Raw genomic sequence first — 24,081 nt, forward strand, 5'->3', positions numbered from 1 at the left:
ACAGGCAGCTGGTGAGACCAATCAGCGACGCGGGATTTCCGTTACGGAAGTTGCAGACAGACAGAAAGACTGAAGTACCCCTTAGACAATTATATATATAGATAACTTAATTTATGGACATCTATGGTTTGATTTTTTTTTTGCCTGTGTGGATTGAATGGGTTGTTACCAACATCTAGTGAGAATTTCTTGTCAATAGCATATTTAGAACACGTCACCAATTATCTAAGTAAATATATTTCAACACTTATTTCACCCACTGTATATGTCATGATATTTACTGTTTATGTCCTCGTAGAGCTCGGAGTCTAGTTTACAGAGGAAGAATCAGAAAAGGCAAAAAGGCCACTCTGACAGTCCATGGATGAGAAAAAACACCAAGCAGAAAGGGCAGAGTGAAGCAAAGCCAAACCCGCTTCTCGGTAAGGAACATTTCACAAATGGGCCCGGCATACAGCGAGTAATCCACTAGTCACTATGGACTCCCATCAGCAAGATTGGGGCTGTTAGGAAGTTAATCCCTAGTAAGCATCTGGTCAGTCATGTGTCCTCTGGGTCGCTGTGCTGACCACAGGGGAGGCAGAGTTCCCATCCTGGTGCCCCGGGGCTGTTGCAGGGGCGGAAACATACAGAAGATGGCGCATATGGCAGAACAGTCCAATAGTTCTGTCTATGGCAGACACTGCTTACCTCGTGCACCAATCATATGTCCTCCCAACGGCTGGTGTAGCTCCATGTTTGAGTCTTTTGTGATCTGTGCAATCTTGTCTTTCCATTGATTGTACCTACTTTATCCAAGTCTGATCCCACCGTTACAGATCACCTATTTGGGCACCAGATGAGGGTCATTCCATGGATGGCACCACACATGAAGAGTGGCTAGGCACGGAGTGTATTTTCCCTCTTGGGTCTGAGAATGTGAGACGGATGCTGGTGGTAGCGAGCGCTGTCCGGCTGGCAAACATGAGTCTCCATGTCTCCTGCTGTAGTGCTACCTGATCACAATGGGGAAGGGATCAGAAAGCGCACACGCTGTCGTACTATGTCAGAATGCCAAGTCTGCAAATATTGTACAAAATCTGATGGGCTTGTGGTCACCCTTCCTGGGGCAACTCAGCAACCAAAGGAGACCAGATTCTGTACGATGTGCCCAAAAGCAGAACGGTCCATCTGAACTGGAAAGATCATCATGTCACTAATGACCCAAATCTATGTTTGCTCCTGGCTGTTCCTGACCTGTCCAGGCGTCAATTTGGGCCGTTGCAGCCCTTCCCCAAACTGTAGACGTGCACAGATGGCCTCTCGCACTTCCATTCAGCAACCTTTCCCTGTTTTGTAGTGGGTGAAGGCGACGTTCAGGACACCAGCACAGAGTACACAGAAGTGTCGCTCGACTCTCTGGACCTGCGAGTTAAAGAGATCTTGTCCCCCCAGTCCAAAGGTGAGCGCTCAGGGCATCTGATGAACGGACGGTCAGTTGTAGGGCGACGCCATTGTGTATGACCCTTAACCAGTAAGCTTCATGAAGCACAGACTTTATAGGGTTTTCCTACCTGAGAAAGTTAGCACATATCCACGGGAGAGGTGATTAGTTGTTGGGGTCCTAGATATCCCCAGAATGGGGCTCTGAAATGCCTTGTTAGATGCATGCGCACCCCTCTGCTCCTCCTATGGGATTGCCAGCTACAGACGGGGTTCAAAACTGACTAAAAATGTCAACTACCTGCACCCCAGCAGGGGCTCCCATATTTTCTGGCATACACTCGTCATTATGCCATTCTGTTCCTCTGCGTTGTTCTCTTCTTGGCAATCTCCCGTGACGCCCCCTGGTGGCCGACTGTAACATAGAGAATAAATTCCTATAATTGGCCGAATGATTTATTTCTGTCTCAATTAAGCCCTGTTTTGTGCGGCCCTTCTTGTGGGAGACCCTTCTCCTCTCCCCTTTAAAAGGATCTTATTAGTTTGGCCCCCGCTAACCTGTCTCGGGGATCTATTTGGAGTTTGGATTGAACAGGCCTCCTCCCCACTGAAGATGGTATCTCAGTATGACATTACCTGTCAGCCTCCTGTCAATCCCTAGTTCTCTTACATGTCTACTGATGAAAAATAATCCAATTTTTTTTCTAATTTCAGATTTTTAAACCACCCCTCTTTCCCACTGGGTTCAGACCCCTGAGTATTTGCCAGTTTGGAGCTTAGGGAATATACAGTGAAACCTCCCCAAAGATGTCCCCTATATCCAGACCAGTTTTCCAATGACCGAATCATTTTTTGCTGGACCCCTGCGCCCCAGAAGACCACATTTAATTGCAATTTTGGTTGGTCATCTTAACGAGATTACCCTTCACCGTCCGCCTTAAATAGGCAGATACTACCCGCATATGTTGTCCGTCAGAGCACACAGTGACGCCATCTGCATTATTCCAGTCCATGGCCCCTCTGTGTGCAAACGGCCGAATCCCACCTTCCAGAGCTTCAGATGTGAGCCACTGACATGAGGGTAAAGGGCAATGTGAACATAGCCTCGTACAGCACTATTGTGTACATGGACTAACTTAAAGGGGTTGCCTAATCACAGAAAACCTTTTCAGAGCACAACCCTATGGGCAATCAGCTGGTCAATTCCCCCGTGGCACACCCGTCTGGCTTCACTGGTGCGACCAGCCATAATACTACTAATACTACATGCAGCTGCTACTACCGGGAATGTAATGGATCATATGGAAACTTGAGAGCAAACACAAGAAGATCTAAAAAAATAAAAATCCAATCGGTCTGATAGGTTTTGTTTTTGTTTTACCCATAGGGCTTTCCAATGGATCCGAATCTATGGAGGTTGATGGCCTTCAAGGAATCCCCCTTTGTAGCTGCCGAATGGAAACCCCCAAAGAGGACGAAGTGACAGCTATCGCCGGAGATCGCTGCATGGCCGTCGAGAGCACAGACCAAGAGGTCAGACTTGTCGTTTGTTTTTTTTTTTTTTTTTTTTGGGGGGGGGGGGTTTGAATTACCCTAAAACTACAATTTCATAGTATACTCAGGTCTTTTTGGGATTTTGCTTAGATCCTGGCATCAGGGTGCATTGTCCATGATGATCTCTGTTATGGATCACCTTGGAGTATTGGGCCACTAAGGGCTCTGAGCAGTGATCTTGTGATCACTTGTATTGAGAGGGGTCTGACTATATATTACTCTGCCCCATTGCCTGGAATCAGGATGGTCTGCGACTTTCTACCACGCGTCCCTTAGTTCTGGTTTTCATGGTGCAGAGGGCCGTCTAGTTCAGGATGTGCCTTCCCCTGTGCAGCGATGCCTGGTCTATGCAGGGGCCATACTATGTGATTATTACTAAACATCAGTGTATTACAATGGCTCTGTAAGTTATTTGCTGCGGAAAGGGTAAATCCCGCTGTCGCCCCTCTGAAGCTGATGACTTTCCTGTTTTTGCTCCTCTTTGCAGCTGAGCCGGTGCACGACCGAGGTTATCAAGTATGAGCTGATGAGACCGTCTAACAAAGTGCAAAATCTGGTATTGTGTGAGGACCACCGGGGCAAGATGGTGAAGCACCAGTGTTGTCCTGGGTGTGGATACTTCTGCACAGCCGTAAGTTGCGGTGACAAACTCATGTCTGCTAGTCTACAGGGCCTTTCTGCAATTGTGCATCCCCTCTGTAGCATCAAGGATATCTACTTCAAGCTCTTGCTGTTTTAACATGTATTGGCAATTCTTTCCATCCATAAGCATTGAGATTATATCCCATCAGTGGGGGGTCTTATATATGGGGTCTCCAATCATCACCTAGAGCAAAGCCACGCAAGGAAGTTGGGCTTTTTCAATATATTTGATCACATTCCCCATGAAATAATGTTATTATTTATTTATATAGCACCATTAATTCCATGGTGCTGTACATGAGAAAGGGGTTGCACAAATTTTGTCTAAGAAATGTTCATTGTGCCGTCCCTCTGTTACTCCTCCTGGAAATGTGTTTTTTGTTTTTTTTTCCTGTGGAGTTTACAAACGTGACGAGAGAGGACACTCTCCTGTAAAGGGCAAATGCAGAACATGGCACGGGAACTAGCAATGCCTGGGAGTATTTACGTATCAGGAGCCGTGCAGAGATAAGGGGGCGCCGCCATTAATGCACTTGGTGACTACCGATAATTGCCACGTAATTGTAATTGGAAATACATTTCGGGATATTTTCAGGGCACATACATGGAATGCCAACCCGAAGCCAGCATCTCCCACAGATTTCATAAGCTTTGCGCCACTCAAGTCAACAATGCCAGTTACTGTCCACATTGCGGGGAAGAGCTTTCCAAGGCTAAAGAGGTCACCATTGCGAAAGCAGATACCACCTCTACTGTGTGCGCTGTGACTGATGGCCCCATAGAGGATGTCCCAATCGAGGGTCAAGCAGACACTACAACAGAGAGGTAATTCCCGTGACAAGACTGCCCCTCTCTTGTGTCCTTATTAATGTTTAGAAGGTTTACATCATAGGACTCGAGAGTGGATTGTGCAGTTTGGCATATGAGTCTCATTAATACTTTTATCCATTTTTAGAAAAGGCTTTGACCTCGTAATATAAAATTCTATAAAGTCCCATGATACCTTTTTTCTTTTCCTTTACAAATTAGAAGCATTTTCAGGAAGATATGGGTCACTTTGGTTTATTTACATGCTGCTTATCTGCTCTGTGTCCATTTCCTTTTTTATACCTTACATTTCAGATTGCACCGAGCATGTATGAAGCTGAGTGTGATTGCACCGAGCATGTATGAAGCTGAGTGTGATTGCACCGAGCATGCATGAAGCGGAGTGTGATTGCACCAAGCATGCATGAAGCTGAGTGTGATTGCACCGAGCATGCATGAAGCTGAGTGTGATTGCACCGAGCATGCATGAAGCTGAGTGTGATTGCACCGAGCATGCATGAAGCTGAGTGTGATTGCACCGAGCATGCATGAAGCTGAGTGTGATTGCACCGAGCATGCATGAAGCTGAGTGTGATTGCACCGAGCCTTCATGAAGCTGAGTGTGATTGCACCGAGCATGTATGAAGCTGAGTGTGATTGCACCGAGCATGTATGAAGCTGAGTGTGATTGCACCGAGCATGTATGAAGCTGAGTGTGATTGCACCGAGCATGCATGAAGCGGAGTGTGATTGCACCGAGCATGTATGAAGCTGAGTGTGATTGCACCGAGCATGTATGAAGCTGAGTGTGATTGCACCGAGCATGCATGAAGCTGAGTGTGATTGCACCGAGCATGTATGAAGCTGAGTGTGATTGCACCGAGCATGCATGAAGCGGAGTGTGATTGCACCGAGCATGTATGAAGCTGAGTGTGATTGCACCGAGCATGTATGAAGCTGAGTGTGATTGCACCGAGCATGCATGAAGCGGAGTGTGATTGCACCGAGCATGTATGAAGCTGAGTGTGATTGCACCGAGCATGCATGAAGCGGAGTGTGATTGCGCCGAGCATGCATGAAGCTGAGTGTGATTGCACCGAGCATGCATGAAGCTGAGTGTGATTGCACCGAGCATGCATGAAGCTGAGTGTGATTGCACCGAGCATGCATGAAGCTGAGTGTGATTGCACCGAGCATGCATGAAGCTGATTGTGATTGAGCCGCGCATGCATGAAGCTGAGTGTGATTGCACCGAGCATGCATGAAGCTGAGAGTGATTGCACCGAGCATGCATGAAGCTGAGTGTGATTGCACCGAGCATGCATGAAGCTGAGTGTGATTGCACCAAGCATGCATGAAGCTGATTGTGATTGAGCCGCGCATGCATGAAGCTGAGTGTGATTGCACCAAGCATGCATGAAGCTGAGAGTGATTGCACCGAGCATGCATGAAGCTGAGTGTGATTGCACCGAGCATGCATGAAGCTGAGTGTGATTGCACCGAGCATGCATGAAGCTGAGTGTGATTGCACCGAGCATGCATGAAGCTGATTGTGATTGAGCTGAGTGATTGCACCGAGCATGCATGAAGCTGAGTGTGATTGCACCGAGCATGCATGAAGCTGAGTGTGATTGCACCGAGCATGTATGAAGCTGAGTGTGATTGCACCGAGCATGTATGAAGCTGAGTGTGATTGCACCGAGCATGTATGAAGCTGAGTGTGATTGCACCGAGCATGCATGAAGCGGAGTGTGATTGCACCGAGCATTCATGAAGCTGAGTGTGATTGCACCGAGCATTCATGAAGCTGAGTGTGATTGCACCGAGCATGTATGAAGCTGAGTGTGATTGCACCGAGCATGTATGAAGCTGATTGTGATTGAGCCGCGCATGCATGAAGCTGAGTGTGATTGCACCAACCATGCATGAAGCTGAGTGTGATTGCACCGAGCATGCATGAAGCTGAGTGTGATTGCACCGAGCATGCATGAAGCTGATTGTGATTGAGCCACACATGCATGAAGCGGAGTGTGATTGAGCCTCGCATGCATGAAGCGGAGTGTGATTGCACCGAGCATGCATGAAGCTGAGTGTGATTGCACCGAGCATGCATGAAGCTGAGTGTGATTGCACCGAGCATGCATGAAGCTGATTGTGATTGCACCGAGCATGCATGAAGCTGAGTGTGATTGCACCGAGCATGCATGAAGCTGATTGTGATTGCACCGAGCATGCATGAAGCTGAGTGTGATTGCATTGAGCATGCATGAAGCGGAGTGTGATTGCACCGAGCATGCATGAAGCTGAGTGTGATTGCACCGAGCATGCATGAAGCTGAGTGTGATTGCACCGAGCATGCATGAAGCTGATTGTGATTGCACCGAGCATGCATGAAGCTGAGTGTGATTGCACCGAGCATGCATGAAGCTGAGTGTGATTGCACCTCGCATGCATGAAGCTGAGTGTGATTGCACCGAGCATGCATGAAGCTGAGTGTGATTGAGCCTCGCATGCATGAAGCTGAGTGTGATTGAGCCTCGCATGCATGAAGCTGAGTGTGATTGAGCCGCGCATGCATGAAGCTGAGTGTGATTGAGCCGCGCATGCATGAAGCGGAGTGTGGTTGAGCCGCGCCTGCTCGCTGCCGCCAGCCTCAACATTTCCTGCCCCGCAGCATTATTAGGAAATACGTACATTTTGAAACACTTCCCTTTTCTTTTTTGTTTTGCAAGGATTGGTGCATTAGTTGGGTTGGTTTCTGAAACCCCTGTTAAACACCAAGTTTGGCCACATGTAGCTCAGAACACTTAAGATTCACACCTGGATTTTTTTTACGTTTGTTTTTTGGGAGATCCAAATCCAGAAATAATACCAATTGTTTGACCTGTGAAGTTTCTGAATGTGACATAACATTGCTTGCACCTCCTGGGGCCTCTTCGACCCCGGCAGTATGTTGTATTGCTGATTAGTCAGCGACTGTTCCCTGATGCATTGTCTCCTTCTGTCTCTCAAAAGCGATTTCACAGCCCAGAAAGCAGTAGATGATTCTAAGACAGACGAGTCCGCTCCTCCTCCGTCCTGCGAGGTCTCGGAAGCTCACGGTGCTGGGAAATCTCCGGGCTTGTCTCAGGGACCTGTGAAGGAGACTCTGGAGAGCGCTTTGCTCGCCCTGGACTCAGAGAAGTGAGCAGATTATTTTGTCTCATTCTATTAATACATTTCTGAATTCATTCTCATTTCAATCACATAATAAATATTTCTTTTGACTTGTCATAGAGACAATGTCTCCTCTATTTCTAGGCCTAAGAAACTCCGGTTCCATCCCAAACAGCTGTATTTCTCTGCAAGACAAGGAGAGCTGCAGAAAGTGTTAATGATGCTGGGTGAGTCCATAGCTGCAATAGTGTCTTACTGGCCGCCCGGCACCACTACTGTCCATGGCCTGTGTCCTCACATGGTGCTCGACACGCCGCCCCAGCGGTACCCGACATGGTGCTCGACACACCTCCCACGGTGCTAGACACACCTCCCACGGTGCTCGACACGCCTCCCACTTTGCTTGACACACCGCCCACGGTGATCGACATGGTGCCTGACATGCCAGCCACAGTACCCGACACGCCAGCCACGGTGCCCGACACGCCGCCCACGGTGCTCGACATGGTGCCCGACACGCCAGCCACGATGCCCGACACGCCAGCCACGGTGCCCGACACGCCAGCCACGGTGCCCGACACGCCAGCCACGGTGCCCGACACGCCAGCCACGGTGCCCGACACGCCAGCCACGGTGCCCGACACGCCAGCCACGGTGCCCGACACGCCAGCCACGGTGCCCGACACGCCAGCCACGGTGCCCGACACGCCAGCCACGGTGCCCGACACGCCAGCCACGGTGCCCGACACGCCAGCCACGGTGCCCGACACGCCAGCCACGGTGCCCGACACGCCAGCCACGGTGCCCGACACGCCAGCCACGGTGCCCGACACGCCAGCCACGGTGCCCGACACGCCAGCCACGGTGCCCGACACGCCAGCCACGGTGCCCGACACGCCAGCCACGGTGCCCGACACGCCAGCCACGGTGCCCGACACACCGCATGAGCAAGAGCGGCAGGACGGTTCCTGAGAATGAAGATAACCCTTTTTGTAATCCTAGACTATCCCTTTAACCTCTTGTCAGAACCTGCTGCTTATACACATTAGAATAAATTATTAGCAAATTAATTTAAAGGGGTCGCCCACTAAACTGTCTCACTGCGCTTTATAAAATAACCCTGCGGACTGGGGCTGTTCCTCCAGTCTCACCACTGACATGATCAGTGATGGCTGCAGCTGATCGGCGTAACAGAGGAGTTCCACCAGGCGGCTACACGCTCATTCCCCTGACAGCCACCTGTCCTGTCTCCCCCATACACCTGCATGCCCCTTCAGCTGAGCGTGCATACGTATTAAGTGAAAATATGGGAGGGTGCTGCTTCCGGAAACCTGGCAAGAGCTTCTCGAGATCATAAGGATTGGACTTTTCTCTTAAAGTTTAATTGTCCGATCCTTATCTCCTCTGTCACCCATCATGGGGTGAGAGTCGTGAGGCCCCATAACTATCAGATGGACAATAGTCCCCTTGAAATCGATGGGTTCAACATATATACATCTAACATGCATGGTCATCTTTAGAGCGATTGCTGAGGAAGAAGAATATAAGGCAAGGTTGAGATGTAGTACAAGACCTGGCCTGAAGTGGCGCTGATTTATGACCCCCACATAATGTTTGACCACAAGTATGCACACGAGTGGTCCTGTGACGACCGCTGGAGCTGGCAAGCAGAGACTAATCCAAACAGAATTCACCAGGGTGGATAACAAGCTAAAATGGCTATGAGCCCCCTGTGTGTGACCCTCTCCCTTGTTTCGGCAGACTGGCAGGGGATGTTGATACTCCCGCTCTGGCAAGGTTTCTCCATGGGTTTGTTTCTCTGCCAGCCTCCAGAATAAGTTGTGTATCCCCGGAGCCGCAGACATATCAGACAAACATGGGCTGCTGCCTATTCTAGGCCGGCGAGTACACAGGGACGTGCTGATCGGTGCAATATTCCCTGCCCGCTAATGAGGTCTCTGTAGCTACAGCACCAAATTAAAAGAGAATTTGAGATGTGCCGGAGAATTTACTTGTGAACACTGCCAGGGGCTGACCCAACAACCCAGCTGGGGAACAGACGCCTTTATCTGTGCCCTCCTGTTCCTGGCACTGTGTGGGTAGATTGATTTCTGACCAGGCTTCATTTCTCCCACTTTGTATGTATTAACCTGACGGAGTGATGCACAGCAAAGACAGGGCAAAGCTCCGGAAGAAAGGCCTTTAATATAAACCTCCGAGCATGCGGAAAACTAGGGCATGCATTATAAGAGATGGCTGCCAAGTAATGGTTGTCGGCCCTATTATACCATTTATTAATTCGGAGATATTTAACTTCTGCATATATTCTTTTAGCAGTCAAAGGTATATTTCTCTGATGCAAAGCTCCAAAACTTCTGCATAGACGTGACAATCTGGCTACCCTTAGCCACCACCAGGGGGAGCTGATCGCATACAAGTTTATTATCCAGTCCAGTTTATGCGCTCTTTAGCTCCCTCTGGTGGTGGAAGGCAGCTAGTGCATTATCTTTAACTATGCAGAGGATTTGGAGCTTGTATCAGAAAAATGTATCTCTATGTACATTTAAGAAATTAGTCTGCAGAATTTTTTACCTAAAAGGAGGGATGTTCACTATAACATTTGAGGGGAACTTTTGTATTTTTTTTTTTTTTTTTTAATGTTTAATCATTTCAGAAAAAATTTCTGCAAGGTTACAATGGTTTGGGGGATGGAGGTTGTCATGGCTGAATTCTTTCTAATTATATATTTTTCTTTTTTTCCCTTTTGAAGTGGATGGGATCGATCCTAATTTCAAGATGGAGCAGCAGGGTAAAAGGACCCCATTGCACGCTGCAGCAGAGGTGGGGCACACAGATATCTGCCATATGCTTGTTCAGGTGAGCGACTGGGCGACGTTGTCCTCATTGCCTTTTTTTCCGCAAAATACCTTGTTGTATATTGTTGTATACCCTTGAATACATTGTTGTAATAGCTCCATTTCTCTACGGCGCTATAAATCTCTTGCATGGAGTTTAAGCGTTCCATGTTAGAATCCTTTTGTCACCACTAGGTGGAGCTGACTGCCTATGATTTATGCATGGATCACAGTATTCAGTGAGCTCCATCTAGTGGTGGAGGCAGGTAGCAAAAATGTAATATTTTAAAGGATATTTTCCCCTTTTGAGGGTCATTTTTCCTACTTAAATGCACATATTTTTGGCTAACAATTGGGTTTCATTAAAAATTGTTGATGTTGATGTGTCGGTAAAAATCGATGTTGCACTGCCTGTAGCTGAATTTCCTGAGAACCCTGTCAGCGAGCGTGATTGACGGGGAGAATTTATAACTCTCATCTTTCTGAAACCTTGTCAGAAGATTTACGAGCGCAAAGTTCAGCTTTGAAGAAGTAGTAGTAAGATGAGGGTTGTAAATCCTCCCGTCAGAAGGAGCTCATTGACTGTGCCGCTGTGGAGTTCAGCTGGAAGCAGCGCATAGCTCGGGGGCTGCAGAGTTGGGGTACCCCCTCTTGGGTGCGGGGAGTGTGTTTTTGCTTTATGATATGGAGATTTTATTAATACTCTTTCAGGCTGGAGCAAACCTGGATAACTGCTCTGAGGATCAGCGGACTCCATTGATGGAAGCAGCCGAGAACAATCACTTGGAGACTGTGAAGTATCTGGTCAAGGCTGGAGCCTTGTTGGAGCCCAAGGTAAAGACCTGTTGAGGCGTCATATGGCGACCCTCCGCCCTACATGTTGTGTGCCACCTTTACTAAAGGGTTATCCCAGGAGCTTATATGTCATCAATATCAGATGGGTGGTGGTCCGACGCCGATCACCCCCACTGCCGCCTGGGAGTAATCCGTATACAGAATCAGGACCTGTCAGGTCTCCGCTCCTTACACCGTATGCTACCAAAGACCAAGGGATATATGTACATGATCGGTGGTGGTGCTGCACAACCCCTCTATGTCACAGTATAGCATATAGTGAGCTTGGCTACCATGGCCAGCCTTTATGGTTGTACATGGCCATTAATGACTCTTTTCTGCATTTTGATGCCCGGTTCTAGGACTCTGAAGGTTCCTCCTGTTTGCATTTGGCTGCAAAGAAAGGTCACTTCGATGTGGTGAAGCATCTGCTCACCAACGAGCAAATGGATGTCAACTGCCAGGTAACTCCTCGGGGCACCTGCCACTGGTAGGAAGCCACCTGGGCTGCCCGCATGTATCAGCGGAAGCCATGACTGCATCATGTTGCAGCGAGACTGCCGCCATTCGTGTGTGTGTTGCTTTTTTTTAGCTGTACTTTTTTTACCACCTTTGTCTTCTTGTAATTATCTTGCAATCAGTCGTAGGGCAGAATAACATTTTCTATTCTTCCAAGTGATCACTTCCTCGGTGCGACAACTGGTCCTCCGCCCCCTTCTGATTTGTGTATTTGCAATGTGATTGTTACACCCCACCCCTCCCACGTATCCTTGTCTGCCGCTGCGTTCAGTGGTGGTCCTGGAATATTGTTACACTGTCAGATCAATACTGGCGGACCTTACATACATGATGCTCGGCTGAACCTGCATGGATCGGGAGATCTGGGTCTAAAACATATGGTCAGTCTAAGCTTTACTCTCAAAGGATTGGACATGTTGAAATCCAGCATGTCCGATCCTCCTTTTTCCTACAATCGGTGCAGATAATACACCCCCTCATAAACATTAGATCATTGGCCGGTCCCATATTCCTAAATCTGTAAAGCAACGGATGGCATATGGCTAGGATGTGGCGTCCATGTCTGATTGGAGGTGGACCAACCTCTGCGACCCCCACTGAGGGTTCCCAATCAGGCACTGTTTTGTATTCCTTCATTCTAGGGCTCTCTGGGGTCTTAGGACCCCTATATATGAGATACTGACATTGATGGCATACCTTTGGAGAACACCCTGTAGATCAGACCCGTCCTCTGATGAGTGGGCTCCCAGTGCCTCAATCTTTACTTCTCCCCTAGGATGATGGAGGCTGGACCCCAATGATTTGGGCTACAGAATACAAGCACGTGGAGCTAGTTAAACTGTTACATTCCAGTGACGCCGACCTCAACATCCGGGATAATGTGAGTCATGTGCGGTTTTATTGATTTTCGTAGCACTGGATGATGAGAGTGCTGTATCATTTTTTATCTATACCGACTGCTGTTTCCAGTAAGTGCCGCCCAGTTTAGGGAATTGGGAATGGCCAGTAAAGACGACCAGCGTGCACGGCCGGATATGTCCCCTTGTAGTCTGTCCTCACCCCCTCGCTGCAGTTACCTCTCACAAAGCTTGATTCATTTAATTTGATTTCCTTTTAATTCCTTTATTAATTATCACTGTGAATTTCCACCTCTGACCTCTATCTATAGTTTACATGTAAGACCAGTCTGCACAGCAATGTGAGGAATTACCTGGAAGGATTACAGCTTGTAGAAAACTGCAGAGCTGCATTAAGAGTTCTGTGAACTTCAGAGCTGAAATCTCCCAGCATTATTTATTCAGTATCTTCTCTGAACTTCCTCTAAGTATTTTATTTTCTGGAAAGTGTCATTATTACACCAAATACTGATGTAAGAAAAGTTAACAGCTCATCTGCTTTATAGAAGCTCAATTTCGTACAGCAACCTGACAGAATAGTGAGTGCAGCTCTGGAGGATAATACAAGAGGTAACACAGGATCAGTACAGGATCAGTAACGTAATGTACAGTTATAGGAAAAAGTTTGGGCACCCCTATTAATCTTAAGCTTAATGTTATATAAAAATTGTTTTAACTTCATAGGCAGGTATATGCAATCATGAGAAAAGTTACTTAAAGTGGCCACTTGCAAGTTGTTCTCCTGTTTGAATCTCCTCTGAAGAGTGGCATCATGGGTTCCTCAAAACAACTGTCTAATGACCTGAAAACAAAGATTATTTAACATAGTTGTTCAGGGGAAGGATACAAAAAGCTGTCTCAGAGATTTAACCTGTCAATTTACACTGTGAGGAACATAGTATGGAAATGGAAGAACACAGGTACAGTTCTTGTGAAGGCCAGAAGTGGCAGGCCAAGAAAAACATCAGAAAGGCAGAGAAGAAGAATGGTGAGATCAGTCAAGGACAATCCTCAGACCACCTCCAAAGAGCTGCAGCATCAACTTGCTGCAGATGGTGTCACTGTGCATTGGTCAACTATACAACGCACTTTGCACAAGGAGAAGCTGTATGGGAGAGTGATGCGAAAGAAGCCGTTTCTGCAAGCACACCACAAACAGAGTCAGCTGAGGTATGCAAAAGCACATTTGGAGAAGCCAATTTCTTTTTGGAAGAAGGTCCTGTGGACTGATGAAACCAAGATTGAGTTGTTTGGTCATACAAAAAGGCGTTATGCATGGCGGCCAAAAAACACAGCATTCCAAGAAAAACACTTGCTACCCACAGTAAAATTTGGTGGAGGTTCCATCATGCTTTGGGGCTGTGTGGCCAATGTCGGCACCGGGAATCTTGTTAAAGTTGAGGGACGGGGGCGTGGCCTGAGAGTCCATGTGAGCGGACGTGCGGCTGTGAGCTCCCGCCGCTGTACATTCTAAAATCCTGCAGAGCCGCTGCTGTTTGGTCCCTGCGGGGGCTTACCGGCTGCGGGGAGACTTGGAGGGTCCGGCGGTGCTGAGCGGTGGTGCTGGAGCCGGCGAACATGACCAGGAGACGGCAGAAGGACGCGGGAGCCGGGGATGCAGGCGCAATCCAAGATGGCGCCGACACGAGGGAGAAGGCAGACAAGGAGAACGCCGCATGTAGAAAGCGCATGGAGGTAGCGGCAAAGCTTCAGCAGTTTGCGAGAGCGGAGGCCGCAGAGGAGGGAGCCGGAGCTGATACCGAAGAGGAGGAGGAGGAGGAGAGCCCAGCAGGAGAACATGAGGTACAACAGGGGAGAAAGGAGAGTAAAATGGCGGTGGCAGAAGGGGGACCCGAGGAAATGGCGCCAGAAGCTGAGCCTACCCTAAGAGACGTTTTTGCGCTAGTCTCTTCATGTAAACAGTCTCTGACCTTACAGATACAGGAGGTTAAGGGAGACACAGCCCAGATAAACGCAGCCATGCAGAAGATTGACAAACGTGTGGGGGAGGTAGAGGAGAGAGTGAGCACTGCAGAAGATCATATAGTGCAGCTGCAAAAAGCAGAGAAGAAGTTCACTCAAGCAATAGCTGAATTGGCTGCGAAAAATGAGGACCTTGAGAACAGGTCCAGAAGAAACAATATTCGCATAGTGGGCATCCCTGAAAAAGCTGAAGGGAGGAATCCAACGGAATATATTGAAAAATGGCTGTTAGAGACATTTGGAGATATGGTGCTAACAAAAGTGTTCGCGGTAGAAAGAGCGCATAGGGTCCCACCGAAACCACCTGTCCCTGGAGCGAATCCCCGTACCATGCTCGCCAAAATTCTAAACTATAGAGACAGAGACATTATCCTGAGGAAGGCCAGAGACATGACGGATCTGACAGTTGAAGGCCAAAAGATTGCTATCTACCCAGACTATTCTACTTTGGTGCAGAGACAACGGATGATGTTCACGGGTATCAAGAGACGGCTGAGGGAGTTGGGAGTACAGTACTCCATGATGTTTCCAGCAAGACTGAGGGTGGTGGCGTTTGATAAAATTCATTTTTTTCAGAAGCCGGAGGACGCTACCCAGTGAATCGATATTAATGCTAAAAAGCTTAAAGGAAAAGGAGACTGAAACTGTGGGAAGAGTCTGATCTTGTTTACTTATCTGTCAGTTTGCAAAGAGTCATGTGATTGACAAACCAGGGGGTATGGGTGGTGAAGAAGGGAGCTGGATTGTATTCAGTTGAAGTTAAAGGGATGGTGTAATGGTTGCTGGGAAAGGGGGAGGAAGGGTATGCGGCATATTTTAAGTGTATGCAGGTTTCTTGCGTGTGTAAATAATTCTAAGTTAAAATGTTTTGAGATACGTTATTTTTCAAAATGTCTGAAATCCTGTTATGTACAGTGGTGGGAGGAGGGTTGGGAAGGTAATGCCAAACGGAGTGTTCGCTATGGGCGATGATGCCCCACTCTTGAAAAGAGGTGGAATGGTTAGATGTGAGGGGGGAAGGGTGGGAGGGGGAGTTGGGAGGGGGGGGGGAGGGTAGTTAGACAGCTTGGGCTCAAAATTGACGATACTTATAGTGAAGATGAGCCAAGTGATGGGGACCCGTTTTAAGATTTTGTGCTGGAATTTGAGAGGCCTAGGGGAGAAATCTAGACGTGCCGCGTGTTTGCAATATGCAAGAGACCAACGGGCCTCAATGATATGCTTGCTGGAGACGCATTTGGTAAGGGAAAAGGTGGATGTTCTGAATAGACGGTGGATCCAGAAGGGATATCATTCTACCTTCTCCACGTATGCAAGAGGAGTCTCAATCTTGGTTCCAGCGGGAGTTCAGTATGAGGAGGTAAAGGTATGTGTGGATGTGGATGGGCAGTACGTACTAATACGGTGTATATTGTATGGAGTGATGTTGTGTGTTGCAGCGATGTATATTCCGCCTCCCTACTCTAGCAGGAAAATTAGAGAAGTAATGGAGCGAGTGGAAAGATGGGGGCCGACACCGTTAATAATTATCGGGGATCTAAACAATATCTGTGATGAATATTGGGATAAAAATAAAAATACTCAGAATAGGTCGGAGGGACACATAACAACATTTGGCACCTATATACAGGAGATAGGTTTGATTGATCTTTGGAGGGTCAGACATATTGGGGAGAGAGGGTACTCATGTTATTCACCGGCGCATGCCACGCTCTCTAGGATTGATATGGCTCTGGGTAACAGGATTTTGGACACATTGGTTGGGGAGGTGAGATATCTGCCAAGGGCCTTGTCGGACCATAGTCCAATTGAAGTAGAGGTTAGATTGGAGGGGGCTCGCTCGCTAAGTGGGAGAGAATGGAAGATTCATCCTAATTGGTTACAGAGTATTGAGTTGGAAAGTATAGGACGGGAGGTGGCGGAATTCTTTCTCTTAAATGATGGAAGCGCCGACGCTCTTACAATTTGGGATGCAATGAAGGCGTACCTGAGGGGACTACTGTTTAGGGACATTAGTAGGTGTAAGCGGAGGACGAGAGAGGTAGAAAAAGCGGCAGTTGAGGAGTTGAAGGAAGCAGAGGATGGGATGGCCACACTGGGAACCCCTGAGGCAGAGAGAAGGATGTAAAACGCACAAAATCATTTGGAAAAAATTCTGTTAGGCAAAGCCGAGAGGAAGCGGGATTTCCAAAGGGTATTGTTCTATCAGGAGAGAGAAACAGTGGGACATATGCTGTCGGTAGTGGCTGCTGCTCAGAGAGGTTCTTCATATATACACTCTTTGGACTCTGCTAGTGGAGGTAAAATAACGGAAACGCCTGAAATCTTGAGAGCCTTCACGGACTTCTATGCAGATTTGTATTCCTCTCGGGTTGATGAATCGGTCGAGGACACACTGACTTTCTTGGAAGGTCTGGATCTGCTGAGACTGAGTGAGGCAGATAGGGAGAGCCTTGAGGCCCCTATCACTAAGGAGGAATTGAGTCGGGCATTGATGTCTATGGCTAATGGGAAGGCGCCTGGGGTCGATGGGCTACCCGCTGAGATCTATAAAGGGTTGGCAGAAGTGTTGATTCCTAGATTAAAAATGGTATTGGAGGAAGCTAGGTCCTGTGGGCGCTTGCCAGCCTCTATGAGAGAGGCCATAATAGTGGTCATTCCAAAGGAGGATAAGGACTTGGGGAAACCGGAGTCGTACCGCCCAATTTCTTTACTAACTATTGATGTCAAGCTTCTGGCCAAGGTGTTGGCTCTCCGCCTCTCTAGTGTTATTGCGAGTCTGGTGCATTCGGACCAATCTGGCTTTATGCCGGATAGATCAACGGCGATCAATTTGCGGAGGTTATATGTAAATTTGCAGGTAGAGTCTGATAACTGTGGTCGAAGAGTGATTGTATCGCTAGATGCACATAAGGCGTTTGACAGTGTCGAATGGGGGTACCTCTGGCAGGTGCTGGAATGTATGGGGTTTGGTCCGCAGTTTGTGGCCTGGATACAGCTGTTGTACTCATTACCGTCCGCTAGAATTAGAGTAAACGGGGAGCTATCTCGACCTATAGGGCTGGCTAGGGGTACTAGGCAGGGATGCCCGCTTTCACCCCTCCTGTTCGCGTTGGCTGTAGAACCTCTTGCTGCTAAGATTCGGCAGTCGGATGGGGTCCCTGGGTTTAGGTATGGGAAAGTAGAGGAAAAATAACGTTATACGCGGATGATGTTCTGCTGTTCCTGGCGGATCTGGACGATTCACTAAGAGGGGCCGTTGAAATTGTTGAGAGATTTGGTACTGTGTCGGGACTAACAATTAATTGGGATAAGACGGTTCTTTTTAGAGTGGATGATGTAGGAGAGAATGTGAGTGAGGATGTTGGGGATGAGAGGCTGAAGGTGGTTTCCCAATTTAAATACCTTGGAATATGGATTTCGGTGCCAATTGCGGAGTTCCTGCAAAGAAATTTGACTCCTGTTATGGGGGTACTCAAGGCAAAGGTAGATGCCTGGAATAAGCTACATCTATCGGTCGTCGGTAGGGTAAACCTTATTAAAATGGTCCTGATGCCTAAAATTCTTTATGTTCTACATAACGCACCAATTTGGATCCCTCGGGGGAAGTTCAGGCAGATTAACGCCCTTTTTAGAAGTTTGATATGGGGAAGACAATATCCACGTATTAGCCTGGAGACGCTTCAGCGACCCAAGGAAGATGGTGGTTTGGCTTTGCCCAACCCGGAAATATACTTCCTTGCGGCCCAGAGCCAGCATTTGAAGGGCTGGGCGCGAGGGGCGTCATCCAGTGCAGTACAACAGCTAATGGAAGAGGTGACGGACCGACGACCGATGGCCAGGTGTTTGGAAGATGGCTCTTTGAGCGCTCTGGGGAAAGTATACCCCAACCCTGTTCCTGATTCGTAAATTGTGGAATAGACTAAGGCAGATTCGTGGGGTTACAGGGTTGACTAAATTCACACCGATATGGTCTAACCACAATTTAAAGGAATTTGAGGCCTTGGGAGGACTGATGGAATGGCAGAATAAGGGAATTTGCTTTGTTCACCAGATAATCCAGCGACAGGAACTGAAGTCCTTCTCCCAATTGCAGGAAGAATTTGGTTTGCGATCCACAGGGGAATATCAGTATGCGCAGATGAGACATGCCTTTAGAGCTCAGAATAAGAAGGCTGATATCAGGGTTCAAGATGATATAGTGTTGGAGTATGTGTGTGGTGACGGAACTACAAGGGGAGTTATTTCCACTCTGTATAAGGACCTTATGCACACGTTCCTGCTAGATTTCCCTATAAAGGCGAGAGCTAAGTGGGAGAGAGAAGTGGGACCGATGGAAAATGAAACCTGGGAATCGGTGATGGAGTGGATTCCGCGACTATCCTTGAGTGAACCATATAGGCTCTCGCAGCTATACATTCTGCATAGGGTATATAAATCTCCGGAAGTGCTATACAAAGCGGGATTGCGTGCCAATTCTGAGTGTCCGAGGTGTGCGAGTGAGAATGCAGGAATATATCACATGATGTGGACGTGTCCGAGACTGGCTGCCTTTTGGGTGGTGGTTTTGAGCCGAGTTGAAGCGGCGTATAAGTGCAGAGTTCTTAGAGACCCGATAGTATGCGTGCTGGGATATGTGGAAGAAATTGGAGTTGACAATACTTGGAAGATTGCAATCGCTAGGCTACTCTACATGGCCAGGAAAGTAATAGCACGAAACTGGATAAACGCGGAACCACCTGTGAGAAGGGAATTTCTCCAATATGTTCAACATGGTCTAAAATTGGAAAAGGGGGTGTACAAAAAAAGGGGGAAAATAGAAATGTTTAATAAAATATGGTCTCCTTGGCTTGATTTGGATTGAGGAGTATAGTCGTCGAGTTTCCTAAGACCTGGATGAGGATAAATTACACGAGGCAGAGAAGGCCTCAGTGGGGTGAAGATTGAGACTGAGCTGTCGTAGGGGGGAGGGGGGTAGTTGGGGTAATGTTGGGGTTTATTAAAATAAGAAAATGTGTATGTGATATAATGCAATGTAAATGGCATTCTGATGTTCTTCTTTATATTGTTAATAAAAGTCTATTTAAATCATAAAAGTTGAGGGACGCATTGATTCCTCTCAGTATCAGCAGATTCTTGACAATAATGTTCATGAATCAGTGACACAGTTGAAGTTACGCAGGGGATGGATCTTTCAGCAAGACAATGATCCAAAACACCGCTCCAAATCTACTCAGGCATTCATGCAGAGGAACAATTACACTGTTCTGGAATGGCCATCCCAGTCCCCAGACCTGAATATCATTGAACATCTGTTGGATCATTTGAAGAGGGCTATCCATGCTCGGCGACCATCAAACTTAACTGAACTGGAATTGTTTAGTAAAGAGGAATGGTCAAATATGCCTTCATCCAGGATCCAGGAACTCATTAAAAGCTACAGGAAGCGACTAGAGGCTGTTATTTTTGCAAAAGGAGGATCTACTAAATATTAATGTCACTTTCTGGTGGGGTGCCCATACTTATGCACCTGTCAAATTTTGTTTGAATGCAGATTGCACATTTTCTGTTAGTACAATAAACCTCATTTTAAGGCAGAAACATTACTGTGTCCAACAGTTATTAGATATATGAAACTGAAACAACTGTTGCAAAAAAAAAACAATTTTTATAAAACATTAAGCTTAAGATTAATAGGGGTGCCCAAACTTTTTTATATAACTGTATGTACACAGTGACTGCACCAGCAGAATAGTGAGTGCAGCTCTGGAGTATAATACAGGATGTAACTCAGGATCAGTAATGTATGTGCACAGTGACTGCACAAGCAGAATATTGAGTGCAGCTCTGGAGTATAATACAGGATGTAACTCAGGATCAGTAATGTATGTACACAGTGACTGCACCAGCAGAATAGTGAGTGCACCTCTGGGGTATAATACAGGATGTAACTCAGGATCAGTAATGTAATGTATGTACATAGTGACTGCACCAGCAGAATAGTGAGTGCAGCTCTGGAGTATAATACAGGATGTAACTCAGGATCAGTAATGTATGTACACAGTGACTGCACCAGCAGAATAGTGAGTGCACCTCTGGGGTATAATACAGGATGTAACTCAGGATCAGTAATGTAATGTATGTACATAGTGACTGCACCAGCAGAATAGTGAGTGCAGCTCTGGAGTATAATACAGGATGTAGTTCAGGATCAGTACAGGATCAGTAATGTATGTACACAGTGACTGAACCAGCAGAATAGTGAGTACAGCTCTGGAGTATAATACAGGATGTAGTTCAGGATCAGTACAGGATCAGTAATGTATGTACACAATGACTGCACCAGCAGAATAGTGAGTACAGCTCTGGAGTATAATACAGGATGTAGTTCAGGATCAGTACAGGATCAGTAATGTATGTACACAGTGACTGAACCAGCAGAATAGTGAGTGCAGCTCTGGAGTATAATACAGGATGTAACTCAGGATTATTGTTAGATAAGTTATGATGTGTACACAGATTAATGCTACATGTAAACTGTACATTGGAGTAGTAAGGTGGACATCACAATGAATCCATCTATACCTCTTTCTCCGTCTTCTCTGCCCCATTCCAGGAAGAGAACATCTGCCTGCACTGGGCGGCATTTGCCGGAGCTGTTGAAATTGCTGAGATCCTTCTGGCATCTAAATGTGACCTGAGAGCTGTCAACATCCATGGAGATTCCCCTCTTCACATCGCTGCTCGGGAGAACCGATATGAATGCGTCTCGTAAGTCGGAGCTCAGAGCATGTGTGTGTATAGGCCGGAATAGTCACTAATCCTGGGGAGGCTGGGATAGCCGCCATACTGCTGCTCATCTAGCTCTGTCACTAACATGTATTTATAGGTGTCTTTATTTTTTGTTTTATTTTCTTTTATTTAAAGGGAACCTGTCAGCAGGATTTTGCCCGGTAAACTACAGACAGTGTCAGGTCGGTGCCATTACACTGATTACAACGATACCTGGGTGATGAAATACGTCTTGTGGTTGTTGTTTAATCTTTTCAGTTTTGTGTTAATGATATGCCTGTGCTGTGGGGAGGGCTCGTGGGGTGGGTCTGCATGTGGTGGTCTGATTAATCGTGAAAAAAAAAAAACACCTGCGGCACCTGCGCTGCAGCATGATCGCATGTGTAAGGCTACTTTCACACATCAGGTTTATTGTTTCAGGCAGAATCCGGCTAATGTTGTAAAAAACGGATCCGTTGCAAATGGTGAATTTAACTGATGCAACCGATCCATTTTTCTGCCAGATCCAGTGTTTATTTTTAACATGGAGTTTACAGTGACTTGAGAGAGAGACGTCGCTAATGCAAGTCTATGAGATATAAACAGATCCAGCGTAAAAAAAAACGGATCCCTTCCGTTTTTTTCAAAACTTGCCGGATTGTGCCTAAAACAAAAAACCTGATGTGTGAAAGTAACCTGAAAGAAAAAAGGTCTGAAGATGGCGCCTGCACAGTAGCAGCTACTGGTGATCCGATAGCTGCTATTGCGCAGTTGCCGCTGACACCTTTTTTGAAGAGGAATTCTTTTTTTCCTCAAGCAAGATGGCTCCGCTAGCGCTTGCGCCGTAGCAGCTATCAGATCGCTGTGTAGGCGTCATTTTTAAACACACCTTTTTTTCTGATGAATTTATTTATAGCATGATACACGGGCATATCATTAACTCAAAACTGAAAATAATGATTAACCCCTTCATGACCCAGCCTATTTTGACCTTAAAGACCTTGCCGTTTTTTGCAATTCTGACCAGTGTCCTTTTATGAGGTAATAACTCAGGAACGCTTCAACGGATCCTAGCGGTTCTGAGACTGTTTTTTCGTGACATATTGGGCTTCATGTTAGTGGTAAATTTAGGTCAATAAATTCTGCGTTTATTTGTGATAAAAACGGAAATTTGGCGAAAATTTTGAAAATTTCGCAATTTTCACATTTTGAATTTTTATTCTGTTAAACCAGAGAGATATGTGACACAAAATAGTTAATAAATAACATTTCCCACATGTTTACTTTACATCAGCACAATTTTGGAAACAAAATTTTTTTTTGTTAGGAAGTTATAAGGGTTAAAATTTGACCAGCGATTTGTCATTTTTACAACGAAATTTACAAAACCATTTTTTTTAGGGACCACCTCACATTTGAAGTCAGTTTGAGGGTTCTATATGGCTGAAAATACCCAAAAGTGACACCATTCTAAAAACTGCACCCCTCAAGGTACTCAAAACCACATTCAAGAAGTTTATTAACCCTTCAGGTGCTTCACAGCAGCAGAAGCAACATGGAAGGAAAAAAATGAACATTTAACTTTTTAGTCACAAAAATTATCTTTTAGCAACAATTTTTTTATTTTCCCAATGGTAAAAGGAGAAACTGAACCACGAAAGTTGTTGTCCAATTTGTCCTGAGTACGCTGATACCTCATATGTGGGGGTAAACCACTGTTTGGGCGCACGGCAGGGCTTGGAAGGGAAGGAGCGCCATTTGGCTTTTTGAATCAAAAATTGGCTCCACTCTTTAGCGGACACCATGTCACGTTTGGAGAGCCCCCGTGTGCCTAAAAATTGGAGCTCCCCCACAATTGACCCCATTTTGGAAACTAGACGCCCCAAGGAACTTATCTAGATGCATAGTGAGCACTTTGAACCCCCAGGTGCTTCACAAATTAATCCGTAAAAATGAAAAAGTACTTTTTTTTCACAAAAAAATTCTTTTAGCCTCAATTTTTTCATTTTCACATGGGCAACAGGATAAAATGGATCCTAAAATGTGTTGGGCAATTTCTCCTGAGTACACCAATACCTCACATGTGGGGGTAAACCACTGTTTGGGCACATGGTAAGGCTCGGAAGGGAAGGAGCGCCATTTGACTTTTTGAATGAAAAATTATTTCCATCGTTAGCGGACACCATGTCGCGTTTGGAGAGCTCCTGTGTGCCTAAACATTGGCGCTCCCCCACAAGTGACCCCATTTTGGAAACTAGACCCCCCAAGGAACTTATTTAGATGCCTAGTGAGCACTTTAAACCCTCAGGTGCTTCACAAATTGATCTGTAAAAATGAAAAAGTACTTTTTTTTCACAAAAAAATTCTTTTCGCCTCAATTTTTTCATTTTCACATGGGCAGTAGGGTAAAATGGATCATAAAATTTGTTGGGCAATTTCTCCCGAGTACGTCGATACCTCATATGTGGGGGTAAACCACTGTTTGGGCACTCGGCAGGGCTCGGAAGGGAAGGCGCGCCATTTGACTTTTTGAATGGAAAATTAGCTCCAATTGTTAGCGGACACCATGTCGCGTTTGGAGAGCCCCTGTGTGCCTAAACATTGGAGCTCCCCCACAAGTGACCCCATTTTGGAAACTAGAC

General features: G+C 46.6%; 1 protein-coding gene across 14 annotated transcripts in view; it reads left to right on the forward strand.

Annotated features, from left to right (window-relative positions):
* Nucleotides 1-24,081, forward strand: part of EHMT1 (euchromatic histone lysine methyltransferase 1) — a 117,302-nt gene that overhangs the window by 73,751 nt on the left and 19,470 nt on the right. For 8 of the 14 annotated variants that reach the window (XM_069747965.1, XM_069747969.1, XM_069747964.1 and 5 more), the window contains exons 8-19: nucleotides 299-422; nucleotides 1,340-1,441; nucleotides 2,810-2,955; nucleotides 3,464-3,607; nucleotides 4,214-4,443; nucleotides 7,441-7,608; nucleotides 7,702-7,808; nucleotides 10,352-10,458; nucleotides 11,148-11,270; nucleotides 11,633-11,734; nucleotides 12,565-12,669; nucleotides 21,285-21,439. In XM_069747965.1, the coding sequence (XP_069604066.1) occupies nucleotides 299-422; nucleotides 1,340-1,441; nucleotides 2,810-2,955; nucleotides 3,464-3,607; nucleotides 4,214-4,443; nucleotides 7,441-7,608; nucleotides 7,702-7,808; nucleotides 10,352-10,458; nucleotides 11,148-11,270; nucleotides 11,633-11,734; nucleotides 12,565-12,669; nucleotides 21,285-21,439 (1,613 nt within the window). The remainder of the gene's footprint in view (nucleotides 1-298; nucleotides 423-1,339; nucleotides 1,442-2,809; nucleotides 2,956-3,463; nucleotides 3,608-4,213; nucleotides 4,444-7,440; nucleotides 7,609-7,701; nucleotides 7,809-10,351; nucleotides 10,459-11,147; nucleotides 11,271-11,632; nucleotides 11,735-12,564; nucleotides 12,670-21,284; nucleotides 21,440-24,081) is intronic. The other 6 variants (XM_069747968.1, XM_069747967.1, XM_069747977.1 and 3 more) reach the window with 3 other exon arrangements.

Source organism: Ranitomeya imitator, chromosome 2 (genome assembly GCF_032444005.1).
Source record: "Ranitomeya imitator isolate aRanImi1 chromosome 2, aRanImi1.pri, whole genome shotgun sequence".
NCBI lineage: Eukaryota > Metazoa > Chordata > Amphibia > Anura > Dendrobatidae > Ranitomeya > Ranitomeya imitator.